The sequence below is a fragment of the Tetrahymena thermophila genome (assembly GCF_000189635.1).
Source record: "Tetrahymena thermophila SB210 genomic scaffold scf_8254666, whole genome shotgun sequence".
Lineage (NCBI taxonomy): Eukaryota > Ciliophora > Oligohymenophorea > Hymenostomatida > Tetrahymenidae > Tetrahymena > Tetrahymena thermophila.
The window spans coordinates 426107-447950 of record NW_002476433.1 but is presented as its reverse complement, the minus strand read 5'-3'; the positions used below and the strand labels follow the sequence as shown (position 1 = coordinate 447950).

At 23.1% G+C, this 21844-nt stretch overlaps 7 protein-coding genes across 7 annotated transcripts; 3 read left to right on the top strand and 4 right to left on the bottom strand. All coding sequences in view use genetic code 6, as the record gives it.

The window, feature by feature from the left end:
• Nucleotides 1–1299: 1299 nt before the first annotated feature.
• On the bottom strand, nucleotides 1300–2634 carry TTHERM_00404220 (transmembrane protein, putative; the record flags this gene model as incomplete). Its single annotated transcript, XM_001014097.2, has 2 exons — nucleotides 1300–1517; nucleotides 1734–2634. The coding sequence occupies 2 exons, from the start codon at nucleotides 2632–2634 to the stop codon at nucleotides 1300–1302; spliced, it is 1119 nt and encodes a 372-aa protein (XP_001014097.2).
• A 1242-nt stretch (nucleotides 2635–3876) lies between these two features.
• TTHERM_00404210 (type A von willebrand factor domain protein) lies at nucleotides 3877–6732 on the top strand (the record flags this gene model as incomplete). The annotated part of the gene is made up of 2 exons (XM_001014096.2): nucleotides 3877–6031; nucleotides 6083–6732. 2 exons carry the CDS (start codon nucleotides 3877–3879, stop codon nucleotides 6730–6732), a joined length of 2805 nt encoding a protein of 934 aa, XP_001014096.2.
• A 1713-nt stretch (nucleotides 6733–8445) lies between these two features.
• Nucleotides 8446–10140, top strand: TTHERM_000402210 (glutathionylspermidine synthase; the record flags this gene model as incomplete). The annotated part of the gene is made up of 1 exon (XM_012797236.1): nucleotides 8446–10140. The coding sequence occupies one exon, from the start codon at nucleotides 8446–8448 to the stop codon at nucleotides 10138–10140; it is 1695 nt and encodes a 564-aa protein (XP_012652690.1).
• A 1319-nt stretch (nucleotides 10141–11459) lies between these two features.
• TTHERM_00402200 (glutathionylspermidine synthase) lies at nucleotides 11460–13145 on the top strand (the record flags this gene model as incomplete). The annotated part of the gene is made up of 1 exon (XM_001014093.1): nucleotides 11460–13145. One exon carries the CDS (start codon nucleotides 11460–11462, stop codon nucleotides 13143–13145), a length of 1686 nt encoding a protein of 561 aa, XP_001014093.1.
• A 1147-nt stretch (nucleotides 13146–14292) lies between these two features.
• Nucleotides 14293–14601, bottom strand: TTHERM_000402199 (hypothetical protein; the record flags this gene model as incomplete). Its single annotated transcript, XM_012797235.1, has 1 exon — nucleotides 14293–14601. One exon carries the CDS (start codon nucleotides 14599–14601, stop codon nucleotides 14293–14295), a length of 309 nt encoding a protein of 102 aa, XP_012652689.1.
• A 1589-nt stretch (nucleotides 14602–16190) lies between these two features.
• TTHERM_00402180 (eukaryotic aspartyl protease family protein) lies at nucleotides 16191–19331 on the bottom strand (the record flags this gene model as incomplete). The annotated part of the gene is made up of 1 exon (XM_001014091.2): nucleotides 16191–19331. The coding sequence occupies one exon, from the start codon at nucleotides 19329–19331 to the stop codon at nucleotides 16191–16193; it is 3141 nt and encodes a 1046-aa protein (XP_001014091.2).
• Nucleotides 19332–20160: 829 nt separating this feature from the next.
• Nucleotides 20161–21629, bottom strand: TTHERM_000402179 (eukaryotic aspartyl protease family protein; the record flags this gene model as incomplete). Its single annotated transcript, XM_012797234.1, has 4 exons — nucleotides 20161–20303; nucleotides 20366–21023; nucleotides 21086–21286; nucleotides 21348–21629. The coding sequence occupies 4 exons, from the start codon at nucleotides 21627–21629 to the stop codon at nucleotides 20161–20163; spliced, it is 1284 nt and encodes a 427-aa protein (XP_012652688.1).
• Nucleotides 21630–21844: the final 215 nt, after the last annotated feature.

Below are 21844 nucleotides of genomic sequence, written 5' to 3'. Positions count from 1 at the left end.
GATGATACCTTTGGCATATTTAAAACATTTTTGATACCGATGGCAGCAAGAAATAACAAATATTATGAAAATTTGATAATAAATAAAGTTAAAATATTTTGAATTTATATAGCATCTGTCTATCTATTTATATAATTTTTAGCAAAAATAATTATTTATTATTTACTAAAACAAAATTTAATTCCTAATTCTGTTTATTGCTTATTGAATTGAATCACATACCAATTTACTAAAAACACGTTATTTTCATTAATTAATTTTTACTTTATTAATAAAAAATATCCAAAAAAAATTATACTTTATAAATTAATAACAAGTAATATAATTAAAAAGTAATAAATCAATTAATTAATTAATTAAATTTTACAAACTTATATATCTATATATGTTAATGTATTACTTTTAGTATCTTAGAGATATAGAGTTAAATGCCTTTTTAATTTTTAATGTTTCCCTCATTCCTATCAATAAAATAACTATTGGCTTTTTCTTTAAAAATATCACTTACTCTATATATTTATCATAAAATATTTTTTAATTTTTATTTAAAATAAAATTTACAAAATTATTAACATATTTAAAATTTTTATTTAATAATTAAACCATTTTTAGATAACTAACGTCTCAAGTTTTATCATAAAATTTAAGAAACTTGGTACAGGAATATTGGTGTCACATTTGTTCTATGAATTCTAAATTATGATCAACGATAATGATCTCATCTCGCCTTTACTCTAAAATCCAATAATTATTTTTATTATGTAATTTATTTGAACTTAGCTTGCAAATATTTTAGGGTTATAAAATTTTATATTGGTATTATGAACTCTAAAGTTTTATTTTTAAACAGGCACAAAACATACTAAATTAAATTTAAAAATTACGAGGTAATTTGGTAATTTATGGACTATAAAAATCAAAACAATCAATATTAAAAAGAAGACTAAATTTAAATAGAGCGTCAGAAATTATTAATATGTCTCTATATGTTACTTTTTTTACCGATTAATTAATATATTATCAAAAGATTTTCAAATTTTGAGATAAAAATGACATAAATAATATTTCTATAAAACTTTAATTTATTTTGAATTATTTATTAACTAATATTTTTTTAAAATAGAACATAGAAAAAATAAACTTATTTTAAAGAAATTAGCAAGCAAAAATCTTCTTATTAAATATAATTCACATACAAAAAAAAATGATGAATCAAATTTAATTATTTATATCTATCTTTATTTTACTATGAAATTTTTATTAAATCAAATTAAGTTATTTATTATTTTTTGTGTAATATCAGGAATATAATAAGAAAGATAGAATAACCAGAAGTAATGTAATTATACTTAATATCTAAGGACAGTACATCAATTCAATACCATTTTCTGTAAGTGAATTATGAATAAATGCATATTAAGCTATATTTCCAATCCAAAAAAACATAAAGTAAATAATTATCTCATGAATTTTTAAGACTTAAAAGGGCTCTGTGAAAACAAAAGATCCTAATCCTCCTAAATTAGAAATTAGTATAAACAGCAAAATAATTTATGAATATTCAATTTAATTGTTACTAAGATCATTTTTATAATAATATGCTAACAATTAAAATCTTTGTATTAAGACAAAGAATATATTAACAAATAACAACATTTCTTTTTTTTTAAAAATCACGTAGATTCCAAGTAACACTGCTGCAATTATTATAAATTAATATGAGGAAAAATTACCAAAGTTTATTTTTAGATTCAAATAATCAGTATCTCCTTGAAGAAGATACAAATAATTCATAACGGTATCAATTAAGTTACTCATAGGACCTTGGCTTCCAATAAAAAAAGATAATGAAAACATCTAGATCAAAAGTTTTTATTTATCTTATCTATTCATTTCGTTATTATTGTAGATCCCATATAAAAGGAGACTACTTGTGCTTTCAATAATATTTATATTAAACTCATTTTTCACTTTATTGCTATAAAAATCGCTGTAAAGTAAATCAGATATTTCAATGATTTTTTGTTTGTCTTGTTTCAATTTGTAAAATTAAATGGTTTCCTTTCCTTTTTAAAGCAAGATAAGTAAAACATTCAAGACTGAGAAAGTACCAAAAACATATGGAGTTATATTATCAGTTGACTTTAAAACACTTAAAGCACCTGCAATTTTCCATTAGAAATTTTCCTTAAGCTAGTAGTGGTAAGTTAGCCAAAAATAATATATTATTCCTAATCCCATGAAAATCCATGCGATAATAGTTGATTTTTTTTAGTCAGCTTTTAGTAAATTTTCATTTGAATAAATTGGATAGAGTAAAAAGCAAAATCCGCCACTTAACAGGAACCCATAAATTCTAAAGTCGTTAGAAGAAAATGGAATTATGATCATCATCAAAATATAGAGAGATTCTGCAAATAAGAGAATAAAGTTTCTTGATAAGTTTTTATAGAGTGGAAAAGCCAAAATTGATCCTACAAAAAAGGTTACAAGATATTTGTAGAAGTTAGAACTTTCTTCACTAAATATCAAAAAGTTATAATTTAAGAAAATCATCAAAGAATAACCTGCTTTGATCATACCAATAAGAACTATGAATAGTCTGGATATAGCTAAAAAACTAGGTTTAAACATTTTTTAGTTCTATTTGCTTTCTCTTTTTATTTGAAATAATTAATTATTTTAAATTATAAATTTTATTGGTTTATAAATATCATTACTAAAAAAATAAATCATAGGTTTTTAATTGATGATTAAAATTTATTAATTTAGGAATATTTTCTTTAAGATTACCTGATAACAAACATACTTTTGAACATTAGATGTATAATAAGATATGACCAGTCATGCTAAATAGATCAAATACTTAATTTATTCTTTGATAATCTAGATTAGAAATAGACAAATAGATAAAATTGGTAAGGGATGATCAGATTATTTCATCAAAAATAATATAAAATTAAATCAAAATATTCATATTAATATCAAGTTTTTTTAAAAGGTTTTTTTTTTTTTAAAAAATTATTCTAATAAAACAAATTTATAATAATAAATATTTAATATAAAATATTTTTTAATTATCCTTTCCTTTGTTTAGAATTAAATAAAATAAAATATTCATTTTTTTAACTGTTAATATTAGAAAATACTAAAAAATAATATTAACTAATTAAATATAAAATACAATAAAAAATTTTTTGTATTTTTTTAAATTTATTATTTTAATAGAAGAATTATTAATGAAATGTGTCATGGAATATCTATGAGTTTGTTTTTTATTAAAATATATTTAGAATTTTTTTATAAAATTATTTTAAAATTTTTTTCTTGTGTATAATGATTTTGATTTAATGTTTTATTCTTCTTCTCATTAAATTAATATTTAGATAGATAAATAGATTCAGTACTTTTAATTTTTTTATAGAAAATTATTTTACTAAATGCCTAACTGATTTTCTTCTTAATTTTTTTTAATCATTTTTTACAAAATAAACACAGATAAAAAAATTTTAATAGCTAAAAAGATATATTTTTAGAATTGTATAATGATCAGTAATTTAGCTCTACACTACTAATATTATATGATATTAAGAAACTATAATTTTAAATCAATAAAAGTTATTAATTTTAAAAAAGATTTGTTGGTTGTCACCCTCAAAAATTTATTATATTGATAGTATTGTTGTAGAAACAAATAATCTAATGATTTATTTTTCATAAAATTCATAGAGACGCAATTCAATAAATAAATACATTATCAAATATCATATAAATATCATCCACAAAGAGGATTAAGATTTTTTTATAATCTAATTAATAATAAAATCAAACAATTTTTGATATTAAACTCTAAACAATAATTAAACCTAAAAAGAAATGTTTAAGCTAAGAAAATTAAAAGCCTAAGACTTTTAGCTTATCTCTGATAAAGTGCCAGCTACTTTACAGAGCATTGAATATAAATGCTAAATCATAAATAACATTCTTAATATAAACTTATCCTAAACTTTCATTAGTAAATCAATCAATGAATACTCTTAGACTGTTTACTTTTTCCCAATTGAAGAAGGGGTTTGCTTAGAATCCTTCGAAGCTAAATATGATTAAAAAACCATCAAAGGTATTGTTAAAGATAAAACTGAAGCCAAAAAAGAATATCATCAAAACAAGAATTAAGGGAATTTTGTTTCATATGCTCAGACTTAAACTATCAAAGATCAAGATTACTGCAAAATTCTATTAGGAAACTTACCTCCAAATAAACATGTAGAAATAACTCTCGTTTTTACTTAATAGTTAAGCAGTATGTTAAATAAGTATTTTATTGCTAATATTCCTCTGATATACTGCGAAGATGAAGTTTCAGCTAAATTAGGTAAGAATGCCTTAACACTTGATCTATTCTGCACAGGTAAAATCTCTTATGCAGAGTCTAGAGGCTATCCAGTAGAAAAAATAATGATTGATGATAACACTGCAAGATTTAATCTAAGTCATGCTCTTTTGTAGAAAGACATAGATTTCTAGCTTATATTTTCTTATGAAGGTATGTTTGATCCTCAAGTAATTCTAGGATCTAGCAAAATATTTCACTAAGACTCAGTTAAAAGCGCTATCCTTCCTGTAAGTCACTCTGCAATGGTTTCATTTGTTCCTAATTTCAATGAAGAAATAACAAAAGAAATAGATGACACTATTAGAGCTGCAATAAATAATGGAGATAATATCCTAAGTGATGAATTTTAACAAAAATTAAACTAAGAATTAGTTGATCACTTGAATTCTTCAAGAAGTGAATTTATCTTCCTCTTGGATAGAAGTGGATCAATGAGTGGCTAACCTATTGATAGAGCTTGTCAAGCTCTTACATTATTCTTAAAAAGTCTTCCAACTGATAGCTACTTTAATGTTATCAGCTTCGGTTCGAGTTTCAAATTACTATTTCCTCAATCAGAAAAGTACAATAGTTAAAGTTTGGAAAAAGCCATTTCAAATATCAGTAAATATAAAGCTGACTTAGGTGGAACTGAAATTTATAAACCATTAAAAAATGTATTTGTACAAAATAAGATTCAAGGATATAACAAACAAGTATTCTTATTGACTGATGGTGAAGTAGATTCGCCTGAATAAGTTATAAGTCTTATTAGAAAGAATAACAAGTTTAGTAGAGTTCATTCTATTGGTTTTGGTTCAGGAGCAGACTAGTATTTAATAAATTAGAGTGCAATAGCAGGGAAAGGTATTTCAAAAATTGTTGACCTTAAATGTGATTTATCTGAAGTTATAATTAATATGCTCTCTATGTGTATAACTCCCACATTTGATGATTTCAGTATTATGTATGATAAATCCGTTTTCGAATCTACATATCCTTCTAGCACAAATTTTCCTTGCGTTTTCAAGGATGAAATAATTAATATTCATTTCTTTTTCAAACCTCTAGTAGATTTGGCAAGCTTGACTGATGAATAGAAAAGAATTTAGATTGAATATTACGACTCTCGCAAAAAACAAAAAATTTAGAAAGAAATAAAGCTCGAGATGTAAGACAGCTTTACATGTAATCCTCAACTACAATAGTCTGTTTTTAAAATTGGAAAATAATTGTATTTGAATGAAAATCTTTCATTATAAAATGATAATAGTTAATAATTAGTTTAGTAAGCTATCGACTACCAGCTTCTTACTCAAAGAACAGCTTTGATATGCGTAATTGAAACATTAAATGATGAATAAAAAATCATGTTTGAAAACATAAGCCATAACAAAACTTATGAAAATTCTAGATTTGAAAAAGATGATTTAGATAGTTAAGATGATGATGAAGAAGAAGAAGATAAAGATTTCAGTTAAATGAAAATCATGAAAAAATGCAAAGTTAGGGATATGAATCAAAAATTGTCGTCTTCTATAAAATATTTGCCAAAAAATAAAATTTAGAGTCCATCATTTAACACTTCTTAGCATATTTAGCATTATGAAGATTAATCTTTCAAAAGCATTTCTAAGCCTTAATCTGCAATTGATTGTAAAATTTTAAAGTCCAATTTAAATAATTAGATTTCATAAAAATGTAAAGAAGCTTCAAGCCTTCTTGATGAAGTAGAACCTAGAAGAAGAGCTATGAAGAAATCTAAACAAATGAATTCACTAGAAGAAAATAGTTGTGAATCCGAGTAGAAAAATTAGTTTGTAAATAATTTAAAAAATATTGAATCAGGTTCAGATGAATCTAGTAGTGAAAGTGAAAGTGTAAGTGAATGTAGAAAATTCGCATTTTAATCAAGTACTTAACAAAATAAGAAAGAAAAAAAGACTAAATCCAAAGAGTTGAAAGATGATGAGAAATGTAAAAGAGTAGATTAAAATAAATAATAAAATATAACTTTACCAAAGCTATAATATCAAACCACTCATTCCTTACTAAAACTTGAAGATTTACTCAATTTGGTAAATTCTGAAGGAATTTGGTAATTTGATGAAAATTTAATTACAAAACTATCTCAAATAGATTTAACTAAAGTTAAATAACTCACTACTTCGTTTGCAACCTGTGATGCTTTTATGACTTTATTCATATTAGTAATCCTTGAGAATAAATATGGCCAAGAGAAATCCAAATGGATTCTTATCTCTAAAAAATCTTTAAGTTTTATTAAATCTTAAATTAAAGAAGAAGGAGACTTTAACCAATTAAAATTATAAATTCAACAATTATTATAAATTTGAGAATTTATTATTAAATATATATTACTTACTCCATTCATTAATAAATATTTATTTTAGCAAATACTTTACCTAAGAAAATAAATAGCATATGCTAATTAATTTGTTACACTATGTTAAACTTTCAAAATTTATTATTTTTCTTCTCATAATTTGTGATTTAAATTTTATTTCTATGATCTCATAAATTTATAAAGCTTACTTTCCATTACTTTATCTCCTTTTTCTCTTTTAAATAAAATGAATAAAATACTTAAATAAAATTATTAATTTTTATTAAATAAGTGTAAATGATATTAAAAATTATTAATCTTTGTTAAAAAAGAAGAATAATTTAAATAAATTATCAAAAATTTATTAATCTATTTTTTATAAGCTTTCCTTTTTTATAACTAAAAATATTAAATAAATTGAAAAGATATTAGACCCTACAAACAAAACAAAGAAAGACTCAGAATTTAGTTTTTAGATAATTTGTTTTAATTTTTTATTGTAAATTTTATTAATTAGAACTCCTTTAAAACTGAACATAAATAAATATGGTTTTATTTTTTTTTTTAAGGAATAAACAATAAGACATAATTCAACTTATTAAATTTTTAAATATAATTTACAAAATAAAAATTAAAAAAATTAGATATTAATCAAATTAAGAATATTTATTTATATCCTTATTTTAAAGTGCATTTTTATTCCATCTAATTAAGTTTTTTTTTTTGAAAAGCTTCAAATCAAAAATCTTTTAATTTCACAAAGGTATCCTTATTGAATCTCTTAAAGAAGTAAAAGAAGCTGATAGATATAACAATATATACTTACTTACTTATTAATTTAATTTATTATTTAAATTGATGGTGATAGGTGAATGAATTTAGTTAAATTTATTTTAAAAAAATACAATCCTTAAATTTTAATTTTTAATGATTTTAATATTTTTTTTATAAAAAAACATATTTTAATAAAATCTTTAACCCCTTTCTTTATTGTTGTTCATAATTCAGATAAAGCTGTTAGAAGTGGTGTCAGTGGTAAAAAAATATGAAAAACTAAGGAAAAAAATGAAATCTTTTAAATGATAGAATACTATGATGGGTTTTATATAAATGAAATTAGAGATAATCAGATGGATATAAGAAAGAAAGGGTCAAATTACTCCTTCCTTTTCATTTTTATAAAATTAAAAAGAGAGTTTGATAGCTGCTAATTAAATCATAATGTCTTCATAGAATTTGAATATTAATTGAAGTTTTAACAAAGTAAAAATAAAATAGATAAAACAAAGCTTTAATAATGTGGCAAATCTGGGCCTTGATTAAAATTTCTTAATTATCTCAATCAATATTATAGTGAGCTTGAAATAATAATATTATTTAGGATAATAATAGAAAAAACCTTTAAAATTACCAAATAATGTAAAGTGAAGTTATATGCTAATAAAATTAAATGTATAGAGTAAAAATCTATCTGATTTAGTTTTATATTTGTAGGAAACAATTTCATTAGCCTAAATATAGATTTTCAAATTATTTTGATTAATTTGATCTCCTTTACTTGGTGAAATAGATAAGGCAAAATTTATTAGAAATTTCTTTTTACAACAAAGAAAAATCTAAAATTTTTTCTATTTTATGAATAAGTATAATTATAAAATTAAGATTTCGATTATAAATAAAAATAAATTTTAAAAAAATTAGTAAATTAAATAATTTTATTAAAATGTTAAAGTTATTAAAATATAATATTGCAGCAGCAGCAGCTGGATTACTAGCGTTTGACTTTATTTACCCATAAATAGGAAAAAGAAGTAATAATAATTCGGAGGACAAAAATGTTGATGTTTAAAGAAGAGCTAATTTTCAACCATTAAAAGATTTAGAATGTAAATTTAGAGAGATATTTTTTGATTTTTATAAAATCGAAGGTACTAGATGGAAAGGACTTTTTTTTGGCTACTCAAATGATAATTATTGGATAGATGGTGCTGGATATTAATTATCTGAGAACATATTTACAAATCTAATCAAAACTACACACGAACTTCATAATATGTGCTTAGAAGCTACAGATAGAGTATTAAAAGATGATCTATTATTAAAAGAGGTCTTTGATATTCCTAAAGATATGTTTCCTATAATTCGAAAATCATGGGAAAATAGATAACTAGATTTGCTATCTCGCTATGACTTTATTTTAGGGAAAAATGGGTAATTATACTTTTTAGAAGTAAATGGTGATACTCCCTCTTGTATCATTGAAGCAGGACAAGCTTAAAAGCTATGGGCTGAATAGTTCTAACTTCTTTAGTTTAATAATATAGATTTTGAGATCAAATAAGGTTTGTAAAAGATTATGGAGTAGAATGGAAAATCAAAGCTTTTTATGCTTTATAATTCAAGCTAGGAAGATAAGTGTACTTTTAATTATTTACATTCTCTAATTAAACCTATATCAACAAATATTTCAATTGACATAAAAAACATTTCTTAAATAGACGATGTTATTGAAAATGAATTAAAATCAGATAACTTTAAATCAAGTATTATTTTGAAGCAATACCCTTTTGAGTGGTTAGCATCTGAGTCTACTTATAATTTTTTTACAAATCCTTAATTTTATGATAATAAATCATAAATAATGATTGAACCACCTTGGAAAATTATTATGTCTAATAAAGCTATGAGTGTGCTTTTGTATAACATGTTTCCCTAAAACCCTCATTTAGCAAAAGCTAGTCTAGGACCTATAAGATACGGAGGTAGCGGTATTCCTTAAGTATCTAAGTAAAAATATGGAAGGGAAGGAGATTCTATAATTCTTTCTAATTATTATAAAGGTGATTTTGAATCTTTCTAAACTGATTCTTACTAGAAATTTTCTTCAAAACCCATATTTTAAGAGTTTATCGATTCTGATCATCACTAACAAAGATACATTACGCTAAGCTGTTGGGTAATTTAAGGTAAACCTTGCGGTATAGTAATAAGAGAAGACCTGAATCCAATTATTGGATAAGGAAGCTCTGTTGTTCCTTATTATATTGAAAAAAAATAATCAGAAAATGAATAGTAAATATAAATAGATTTAATTACTGATACTACTCAGTCTAATATTAGGTAATCACTTTATGGAAAAGAAGAATTTAATTCAAATACTGACTTGATTAGATTACAAGAGAACATAACTGAAAAAAAGTAGTATGTTGACCCGTTATTTCAAAATAAAATAATCAGATAAAACAATTACTCCAGTTATTTATAGAAAAAAACTGTGATGAGCTCTACATAAAATAATTAGATGCACACCTAACTTTTTACTGATAGGCTTTTAGATGCATAATAGCCTAATTAAAATAAGACTACTCATAGATAATCCGCTGGATCTACAGGAAAGAAGTTTAGTCCTCATTCCTGAAAAAATATAAATAAAACTAATTTAATTAGCTTTTATCTATTTAAATAAATACCTGCGCTTTCTTAATTTTAAATAGAATAAATTTTTATAAAAAAATATTAATTCTTTAATTTACTTAGTTGATTATCCTTCTGAAAAAATAAATAAGTAAGTAAGTAAATAAATAAATAATATCTATTTTAGTTTTTGTTTATCAATTTATAATACCTACCTATTATTAGAATTAAATTTATTTCTTAATTTATTTTCTAAGTGGATTTTTCTTCTTTTTTTTTTTTAGTAAGGGTTATTATTTGATTCTCATATGATTTAAATTAAATGAAAATTTGTTTGAAAATGGTTAGATACACAATAATAATTGATTAATAACTTGTATCAAAGCCTACCTAGGAGAATATATTCAATAATCTAAAGTAAAGGTGAAGCTACTAAATATTGAATCACATTTATAAAATAAATTTACATAATTGATTTTATTAAAATATTTTTAATGTAAATAAAGTTGATTTATTTATTTTAATTTATAAAATTGTATTTTTTATAAAACATAAAATATCTCTTTGTTCAATTTATTACCCAATAGTATTTTAAAACAACTCTTTATTCTCTACAAGAATATATATGAAGCATAGAATTGAGCGACTTCCTTCTATTAAATACTAATAGGGGTTTCATATTCAATAAGCAGCACTGTGTGTGTATATGAGGGAGATAAGAAAGAAACTGTCAAATTAATCCTACCTATTAATTTTTATTAAATTAATAAGAGAGTTTGAAGGTTATGGAATTAAAGAATAACGTCAACCTAGAATTTGAATATTAATTGAAGTGTTAAAAACAATAAAAATAAAATAAAAAAAGCTAAGCTTTTAATAATATGGATAGTTAAGGCTTTCATTAAAATGTTTTAATTATCTCAATATATAAGTTATAGCGAGATTATTATAATAATATTGAGTATTTAGGATGATAATATAAAAAACCTTTTAAATTACCAAATAATATTAGTAAAGTTATAATCTAATAAAATTAAATGTGTTGAGTAAAACAATCTATGTTATTTGTTTATTATTTGTTAGGAAACAATTTAATTAGCCTAAATAAAGCTTTTCAAACTATTTTAATTCATTTGATCTCATTTGTTTGGTGAAATAGATAAGGCAAAATTTATTAGAAATTTCTTTTTACAACAAAGAAAAATCTTAAATTTTTCTATTTTATGAGTAAATAAATATTTTTATAAATTAGGATTTCAATTTTAAATCAAAAATAAATTTTAAAAAATATTAGTAAATTTAATAATTTTAATCAAAATATTAATGTTATTAAAATATAAAATACCTATTGCAGCAGTTGGATTAGTAGCCCTTGACTTTATTTTCCCATAAATAAAAAAAAGATTTATTAATTCTTTGTAGGACACAAATGTTGATGTTCAAAGAAGAGCTAATTTTCAACCATTAAAAGATTTGGAATGTAAATTTAGAGAGATATTTTTTGATTTTTATAATCTCTAAGGCACTAGATGGAATGGATATTTTTTTGGTTATTCAAATGATAATTATTGGATAGATGGTGCTGGTTATTAATTATCTGAGAAACTATTTACAAATCTGATCAAAACTACACATGAACTTCATAATATGTGCTTAGAAGCTACAGATATAGCATTAAATGATGATCTATTATTAAAAGAGGTCTTTGATATTCCTAAAGATATGTTTCCTATAATTCGAAAATCATGGGAAAATAGATAACTAGATTTGCTATCTCGCTATGATTTTATTTTAGGGAAAAATGGATAATTATACTTTTTAGAAGTAAATGGTGATACTCCCTCTTGTATCATTGAAGCAGGACAAGCTTAAAAGCTATGGGCTGAATAGTTCTAACTTCTTTAGTTTAATAATATAGATTTTGAGATAAAATAAGGTCTGTAAAAGATTATGGAGTAGAATGGAAAATCAAAGCTTTTTATGCTTAATAATTCAAACTGGGAAGATAAGTGTACTTTTAATTATTTACATTCTCTAATTAAGCCATTCTTGGCAAATATTTCAATTGACACAAAAAACATTTCTAAAATAGAGAATGTTATTGAAAATGAATTAAAATCAGATAACTTTAAATCAAGTATTATTTTGAAGCAATACCCTTTTGAGTGGTTAGCATCTGAGTCTACTTATAATTTTTTTACAAATCCTTAATTTTATGATAATAAATCATAAATAATGATTGAACCACCTTGGAAAATTATTATGTCTAATAAAGCTATGAGTGTGCTTTTGTATAACATGTTTCCCTAAAACCCTCATTTAGCAAAAGCTAGTCTTGAACCTATAAGATACGGAGGTAGCGGTATTCCTTAAGTATCTAAGTAAAAATATGGAAGGGAAGGAGATTCTATAATTCTTTCCAAATATTATAATGATTTTGAATTATTCTAAACTGATTCTTACAAGAAATTTTCTTCAAAACCCATATTTTAAGAGTTTATCGATTCTGATCATCACTAACAAAGATACATTACGCTAAGCTGTTGGGTAATTTAAGGTAAACCTTGCGGTATAGTAATAAGAGAAGACCTGAATCCAATTATTGGATAAGGAAGCTCAGTTGTTCCTTATTATATTGAAAAAAAATAATCAGAAAATGAATAGTAAATATAAATAGATTTAATTACTGATACTACTCAGTCTAATATTAGGTAATCACTTTATGGAAAAGAAGAATTTAATTCAAATACTGACTTGATTAGATTACAAGAGAACATAGCTGAAAAAACTTAGTATATTGACCCGTTATTTCAAGATAATCTAATCAGATAAAACATTTAATCTATCAAATTGTAGGAAAAAACTATGAGGCACTTTGCAGGATATCATGACTACTAATATTAAACTTAAACTCATGGCACTACTATGTTTTAATAATCTTAATAAAATAAGACTACTCATAGATAATCTGGCGGATCTACAGGAAAGAGATTTAGTTCTTCTTCTTGAAAAAATATTAAAAAAATTAGTTTTAATTAGCTCGATTCTATTTCAATAAAAATCTGCAATTTTTCCAAATTTACCTAAATAGAATATTAATTATAAAGAGAATAAATTTTTTTTTAATTATTAATACTTTAATTAATTGAAAAAAAATTATTTTTATTCAGTTTATCATCTTTCTGAAAAATAAATTAAAAAAAAAATATCTATTTTAGTTTTTTTATCTTATATTTACTTAATCTATTATCAGAATGAAATTTATTTCTTAATTTATTATTTTAAGTTAGTTTTTCTTTCATTTTATTTAAAAATTAAATATTTTTTTTTTCCCATAGTTTTGTTAATTTTATCTTTTTTATATTCATAATTAAAAAATATAGAAAAATTATAAAAAATTTATAAGTAAATTCACTTTAAAAAGGTATTAATTAACTAAAAAATTTTTATTATAGGTATTACTTATCAGAACTCACTAAATTTATCCTTTAATACTAATATTTATATTAATGGTTTCTTAAAAATTAAAGATATACTATTAATTATTTTATGGTTTGTTTTGCTTGATATTATGCAGTAATAAAATAGTTTGAATTGTAATATTAAAATAAATAAATAATTATTTAATTCAAAACTATAAGTTAATGGCTACATTTAAAAAAGAAATTAAAAATGTTTAAACCAAGTTTTCAAGCTATATAGTTTTGTTTATTTTATCTTTTTTAAATTCATTATTAAAAAACATACAAAATTACAAAAGATTCAATAAGTAAATTCAGTTTTAAGAGATATTAATTAACTAAAAATTCTTTTACCATAAGTATTTCTTATCAGAACTTACTAATTTCTGATACAATAAAAAGTATCTTAAAAGGGAATAAATTTATGCTTTAATACTAATATTTATATTAAAGGTTTCTTAAAAATTAAAGATATATTATTAATTATTTTATTGTTTAGATTGATACTTATGTAGTTATAAAACAGTTTGAATTGCAATATTAAAATAAATAAATAATATATAATTCTCAACTATAAGTGAAAGGCTACATTTAAAAAAGAAATTAAAAATGTTTAAACCAAGTTTTCAAGCTATATCAAGAATATTCATAATTCTTGTTGGAATGATCAAAGCAGGTTATTCTTTGATGATCTTTCAAAATTTTTTATTTCTTATTTATAGTGATGAAAGTATATAGTTTTACAAATATATGGCAACCTTTTTTGCAGGATCTACTTTGACTTTGTCTTTATGTAATAATTGGTCAAGAAACATTATATTACTGTTTGCAGAGTTTCTTTATTTACTTATGATGATCATTATCCCATTTTCTTCTAATGATTTTAGAATTTATGGATTCTTGTTTAGTGGTGGATTTTGCTTTTTACTTTATCCTCTTTATTTTAAAGAAAATTTACTAATAGCTGACCATAAAAAATCTACAATAGTTGCATGGATTTTCATGGGAATGGGAACAATATACTATTTCTGGTTAGCTTATCATTACTACTCATGTTATGAATATTAAACAATTATTGAAAATTTTTCATATATTTAAATACATTCTGATAAGATAACTCCCTATGTTTTTGGTTCTTTCTCAGTTTTGAATATTTTGCTTATCCTACTTTAAAAAGGAAAGGAAACAATTTTCTTTTACAAATAAAAATAAGACACAGAAAAAATATTTGAATTATCTTATTTACTTTACAACAATTCATATTGTGATAAAATTAAATAAGAATGTGATAACAATGATATTGAGATCGCAAATTCTTATCTTTTATCTGAGAGTAACAACAACAACAACAACAATAGCGAATTGAACAAAAAGAAAAAATAAAAACTCCTAATTTTAATTTTTGCAACAGCTTTTTTAATTGGGAGTCAAGCTCCCTTCAGTGCTTTAATTGATTCATTTAGAAATTTTTTGCTTTTTATAAAAGATCACAATGAATCTACACTAGAAATAACCTTTGGTAATTGCTTCTCATATTAATTTATAATACTAATTTCAGTATTACTTGGCATATATTTGATTAGTAGATAAAGAAAAGGATTTTTATTTGTCTTTTTAGCAATTGTCTTAATAACTAGATTTATTATTTTCGGCTTTTATTATACAGATATTCTTAGTGACTTTTAAGCAGATACTTTAAATTTAGTTTTTTTGATCAACTTTATTTTTAATTTTGGAGGTTTAGGATCTATGATATTCACTTAGCCCTTTTTAGTCTTAAAAATACATGAGATATTGCTTTATTTTATATTCTTTTGGATAGGAAATACAGCTCAGTATTTATTTATGTATAACTCAATACCTCAAAGTGAATACCTAAAATTGAAGTATTCACCATAGATATTAAGTATAATTACATTAATTATATCTATTTTACCACTTAAATACTTAAAAACTATCTGATTTTTTTAATAAAAAAAATAACTTAGATTAAATACCATTAACATGTCAATATTTATTTTCATTTTGTTTAATTTTTTATTCTTGATATGTTTGTTTGTTTTGTATTAATTATTTTAAAAAATTTTTAAATTATTAAAAAAATTAATTCTTCATTCATTATTAAATTCATTAATTAAATTATTTTTCATTTTTGTTTATGCAGGCTTGTTATATTATTTAAATATTATATTTAATCCTTTATTATATCAGATATTTCCAATATATATTTTTAGAACTAATCTTGATTTTGAACATATACTTATAAATATCAGAAAATAACGATCTAAGTAATTATTAGTAAAAAAAATTTATTTTTATTTAGAGTAAAAAATATATTTCTTTATTAATTTTAAAAAATTAGATTATAAATTTGATATAATAAAGTATATTTTATATTTGAATTTAATCACCTTTTTAGAGATAATCAATTTTTTAAAAATATATGGAAACATTTCTAATTTTTAAGTTTTAAAATAATTAAAAAAAAATATTTCTAATGGAAAATATAAATTTGTTATCTTATTTAAAAACATTTAAATTTAATTTTAAAATATATTTAAATAATTAAAATTATTTATCAAACATAGAAGATTCATTCTATTTTTTAAACATCGTTGATGTAGTCTAACATATCTAAAAATGCTTTTAAGATTTATTTTTCACTTGTATCAGTAAGTCTCTTCTTTGATAAATTTAGCTCTTCTTCAATTTACTTTTTCAGACCTTTAATTGTCTCTTCATTTTTGTACATCTCTAAAATTTCTTTATAATTGTTTGATGTTTCTTCATTTAAATTTTCTGAATTTTTGTATGACTTAAGGAATTTCAATGTAAAGTAAATCACAATTGAGAAAAAGAATGAAATGTGATGATATTAGGAGTCTTAAGTAATTTATTCAATCAATTTTTGTTAATAATTTGGGTTCATCAAAATTCTTTCAATTAAATCTATTTGATATTAGAAAAATCCCTGTAAATCGTTATTTGTTCCAATATATGGGTATATAGTCAATTCATTTTTGCTTTACAAAACTTATATTGCTTTGTAAATATCCTCATAAACTCTTAAAAAGTTTTTAGGGAAATATTATGTTTCGTATTATTGCAGGAGAATGATGTCATCACTTTCAGTAAGCTTTTCATTATCCTTTGTTTTACAAACTTCTTAAGCATATTTCAAGAGATTTGATGGGTAGTGAAGACAACTTTTGCAGAATAATTCAATGTCTTTTATGAACATTTTCTCCCTTTCTCTTGCTTAAATTATAGTGATAATAATTTAGTGCATATTTTGTTTGTATACCTCAAAGTCATTTACTTTATCAAATATATTTATTTCCTTTATCTTAATATCTTCTTTATTCTCTTTTTCTTCTTACTTATCTGCTTAATCTATTTCATTATTAGCTTCTTTTTTATCTTTTATATTTTGAAGATCCTTTTATCTAAATTCAGGGAAGAATAATTCTAAGTTATTAAAAAAGACATTGATAAAGGGAGTAGAATCTATAAACATTTAGGTAGTATTCTATTATGCATCTGCAGATAAGAAAATTAACTAAGGTGATTACTTGGTAGCTTTAAAGAAAGCAATATGTTTGTGATAAAGCATGACATTTGAATGTAGAATTTCATCTTTTACAGCAAGTGAAATGAGTTAATAAGAGAGTGTAAAGAAATCATATATTCTGTATTATGGAGATATGATATAATCAATAGTGTAAGCAATAATACTATTTAATCTTTATCCATCATATGAGTTTAAGTTTAGTTTTCTTTGTGCAATCTTCATCTCTTAAAAGAAAGAAGTTTGTGTGTTAATTGTTATAAAGCTATTTAATATTGCTAATATTGAAGTGATCAAAACTTCTTTATTTTCTTTTCTTTTTTTTTCTGCTTCTTACTAACTGTCAGTTTCCTCAACTCTAATTGAATATTTAAAATTTTTTTCAAAGAAATCTTAAACCACGCTTTTGGAAAACATCTTGCGTTCAGAAAGAGCGATCAAAAGAGGTAATTGAATAACAAAAGATAGAGATAAACTGATGAAGCAAATATCTTTCTCATACAATTCATTAAGTTTTAAATAAGCTGTTAAGGTTATTTTACTAAAAGCTTAGCAGATATATGGAATAATCTCTTTAACTAAGTTTTCATCCTCCATCAAAAGAATGCCTTCATAAATATTGATGAAGCAAAGAAGGACCTATGGTTCTAAGATTTGCATGTGAATGGACTCACAAACTTGATCGATATTTGAAATGAAAAAATCACTTTTGTTTGGTTCTTTTTTGAATGAGATTGAATTTCTAATAAACATGCGATAAGAAATAATAAAATATTTGTCTATGATTAGCTTGTAAAATTTAGGAAGTATGATTTTAAGCATGTTTATTTACTTAAGCATTTCAAAGCAAATATTAAAAAGAAGATATATGACCTCATCGTTTTCCAATACTTGAGGAGGCTTTGTTTCTAAATATTCATTGAATAGGTCAAGAGGTGTAAATATTTCTTCACCTAATTTCTCTACTAAATGAATGAATACACTCATTAAAGAAACTTATTCTATCATCATGTGAGCTAAAGGTGGTAAAATAGCTTTAAACACTTCCTTGTTAAGTTATTAAATGAAAATTTTTTCTGATTTGAAAGTAAAGAAAATAAACTTGAAAAATCTCTCAGAAAAATAGCAACGAAAATATTCTTCGACCTTTATCAAGTTTCTTAGCAGGTTAGCAATATTTTGATCGATTTTTGAGTCAGTCAATTTAGAAAATACCATAATATAGTCTAAGATTGAAAGATCAGTATTCAACTAGCTCTATTTTAAGATAGTTAATCTCCAACGATAAAATTCTGTACTCATTTGTTTCCTTTCTAATTATAAGGCAATAGGCTTACTTAAAGTCTTTTAAAATAAGCGAGTAAAGAATACCATAGAACACTTGTTTAATTCTATGATTTCATTTATTTTATCAAAAATAAATCCTAAAAATGTATTAAGGTGAGCTTATATTGACTTTGTCTTATTTTATTACCCCATTACCGTGTTATACAGTAAAATACTAGCAGTATCAAATGCAATATGGAAAAAATCTTGAAAGAAACTTTCGATTTATTGCCACAACCTTGGATCTTTTTTCTCTTCTTCATCAAAAACTTTTACAAGATCCTAATATCCCAAATGCTTATTACAAAAGCTCTCTTTCTTCATAAAAGCCGAATCACCACAACAGCATCTAAATATTTCTTCATTTGAGGCTTGATGTCTGGTGTAATTGTGCCCCTTGTGCTTTTAAATATCGAAACAGTCCTCACAAACAGTTAAGTAAATACACTATTCTTCGCTTTTTTTATTAGATTTGGCTATTTCTTATCTCACTATGGAGCAATCAAGACATTCATAATAAGCAGCTCCACTTTTAAGATGCTAACTACAACAATCTATTTTTAGCATTTCTTCTTCACTCTTATTACCTTTATATTGCAGTCTTTCAATAATAGTTTAACCACTTTCATCCATTGTTGCTTTTATAAATAGCTGCTCAAATTTAAATTGCATGTTTGCAAGTTTCAATATGTCTATCTTGAAAAAATCTCTCTTGAACTAGTTTAGCAAATAATTATATGAAGATGAATTTAATTTGCGCTATCTAAAATAGTAATATGTTCCAGCTAAAGCAGCTAATCCTCCCAAAGAGTACAGCACTACTTTCTAAGTTTTATTCATTATCACCTATTTAAGAAAATTTATAAATTAATGTGAAATCTTTTATCAATTAATTAATTTATTAATTATGTCTAAATCTTTTAATATCTAAACTTAAATACGAAATCAGAATTTGATAAATCCTCTATCAGATTTTTCTATGGATATTCTATAAAACATTATAAAACTCGAGATAAAAAAAAAGTATTTAAATCACCAATTTAAAATATTTTGTAAAATTTAAATATTGAACAGGTATGTTGTAAAAAAAAATAATATATCAATTTTAAATTCAATAAAATAATTTCTTTAAAAAAAATCCTATCTTATCTTTAAAAAATTGGTAATTAATAAACGATTCATTCATTTTAAATAAAATAAATATCTAAAATTTTCTCAAAAGCAATAAATACTGTTAATTTTTCATAAATCAAAATTTTCGATATGATTCATTTTTGGAGTATTATAAAGAGTAAATAAATATAATATATTAACTCATATTTGCCCAACTTTTAGGACTAATAAATTTTCAATTAAAACTTTTATATTCAATTAATATTTTGTATATTTAAAAAAATTTTTTAAATACAAAGAATAAGAGTAATTAAAGTATTGTAGGATAAGCTTAAATCTAATAAACACAAAGAAATATTATTTAATTAATTAAAATATTTTTCTCAGATTAAATAAAATAAATATGAAAATTTAAAAAATAATTAGTATTTATAAATAATTTATTTCCAAAGTAAAAAATGATTGAATTTATAATTTCAAAAATAATTTATTAAGAGTTCATACATATTTTTTATAAATTTTTAAACAAATATCAATTTAATTAAAAGCTAAAACTTCACTTTCTTAAAGCTCTTAAAGTAATGAAAATAAGACCTGAAATAGCTACCAAACCTAATAATAAAGCAGCATAATGGTGGCTTCTTTTATTTGATTCTAGAGTAGGAGCGGTGGCAGGATCAGCAACAGATACAGAAAGACCTATTTAATAATAGTAAAAATAATTGATTATTTAAATAAATGTTAAAAATTATATTAATTACCCATTTAAAGGTTAGTGTAATCGAAAACTGAAACGAATCTTCTCATGAAAACATCACCCAACAAGAATTAAATATCGCTGCTAACTGAGTTGCCTTGAATACCAATAATGCAAGTATTATCTTAATTTAATATATAAAAGGAGGAAGGAAGAGCATAGTTTCTTTCAACACCATTAACATCAGTAAGGGTAAAAGTTAAATCAGGTAAAGTAGTACCGCACTTAACTGAGTAGAAGGTACTAAGTCCAGCAGGGATAGCTTTAAGGGTGGCTACAGTTTTAAGATAACTTATCCATTTTTTATAAACGTCATTTCTGATATAGGCTAAAGTTGTACCAGAATCAACAATACCAGTATTTTGAGAAGTAAGGGTGACAGATTAGTTTCCAAAAGAAACAGACTTAAAAGCAACTCTCCATCTTTAGCTGTCGTTGTGTTAACCATTCAAAATGATAGGATGGTAGTATATTTCAGAAGGATTAGCGAGCTTGCTGGTATCAACACCACCGATAACAAGTTCTGAATCACTTTGACCAAAACCGAGATAGAAACTGAATTGACTCTTAGGAATAAAACCTTACTTGAATAGTTTATTGACAAAAGCTACTTTATCAGTATCATTTTCATCATAGACACCAAGACCCATTAAACCATCAGACTTTTATGATTAAAGATTTGGATAATTTAAAAATTTAATTCAAACAATTAAAGAATTTTTACTTATAAGCCTTTGTTATTAACTGACTTCTCAACTAAAAGAAGAGCTTCAGTTACTGGACCTTTTCCTGCAATACTAATAGGAACTCTAGCAATGTGTCCTTTGACAGCAGCACCACCACCATATTAGACTTAGGCAGGGATATTAGTCAATGTGCATCCATCTTAAGCAGAGCAATCATAACTGTTTTTGAATCCGTCTTTCTTGATTTTAATTAAAAAAAAAACATTAATAAAAGAATTTCAAAAAAGTTTTGATTTTTACGACACAAGAAGGACAGTTCTTACTAGTTAACCATAAAAGATTGGATCCAGAATCAAAATCAACTGTGAATGTTTTTTTAGAGTTACCAAGTTAGATATCACCAGAGTACATTTAAAGACTATGGTTAATCAATTTATCAACAGCAATTTGATCTTAATCTTCTAAGAAACTGTTGCTCTCATTTGTATCTTGAGGGATTCTCTTTTGAATTGGAATTGTAATTTAAGAAGTTGCCAAGTTTATAGCAAGCAAAACTAATATGAAGGTACCAATTTATTTCATTTTGTTTTTTAGTTAAATCAATATTTATTTATAATATAAATATAATACAATAAATTAAAAGATTCAATCAGCTTTTAAATTATTGATTAAAAAGTCCTTTTTGTCTCTTCGTCATTTTATTTATTTCTTTTATATTTATGATAATTAAATCTTGAACAAAAACTATTAGAAAATTTCTTATTTCATTAAAGGACTAAAATTAAACCTTTGGTAAA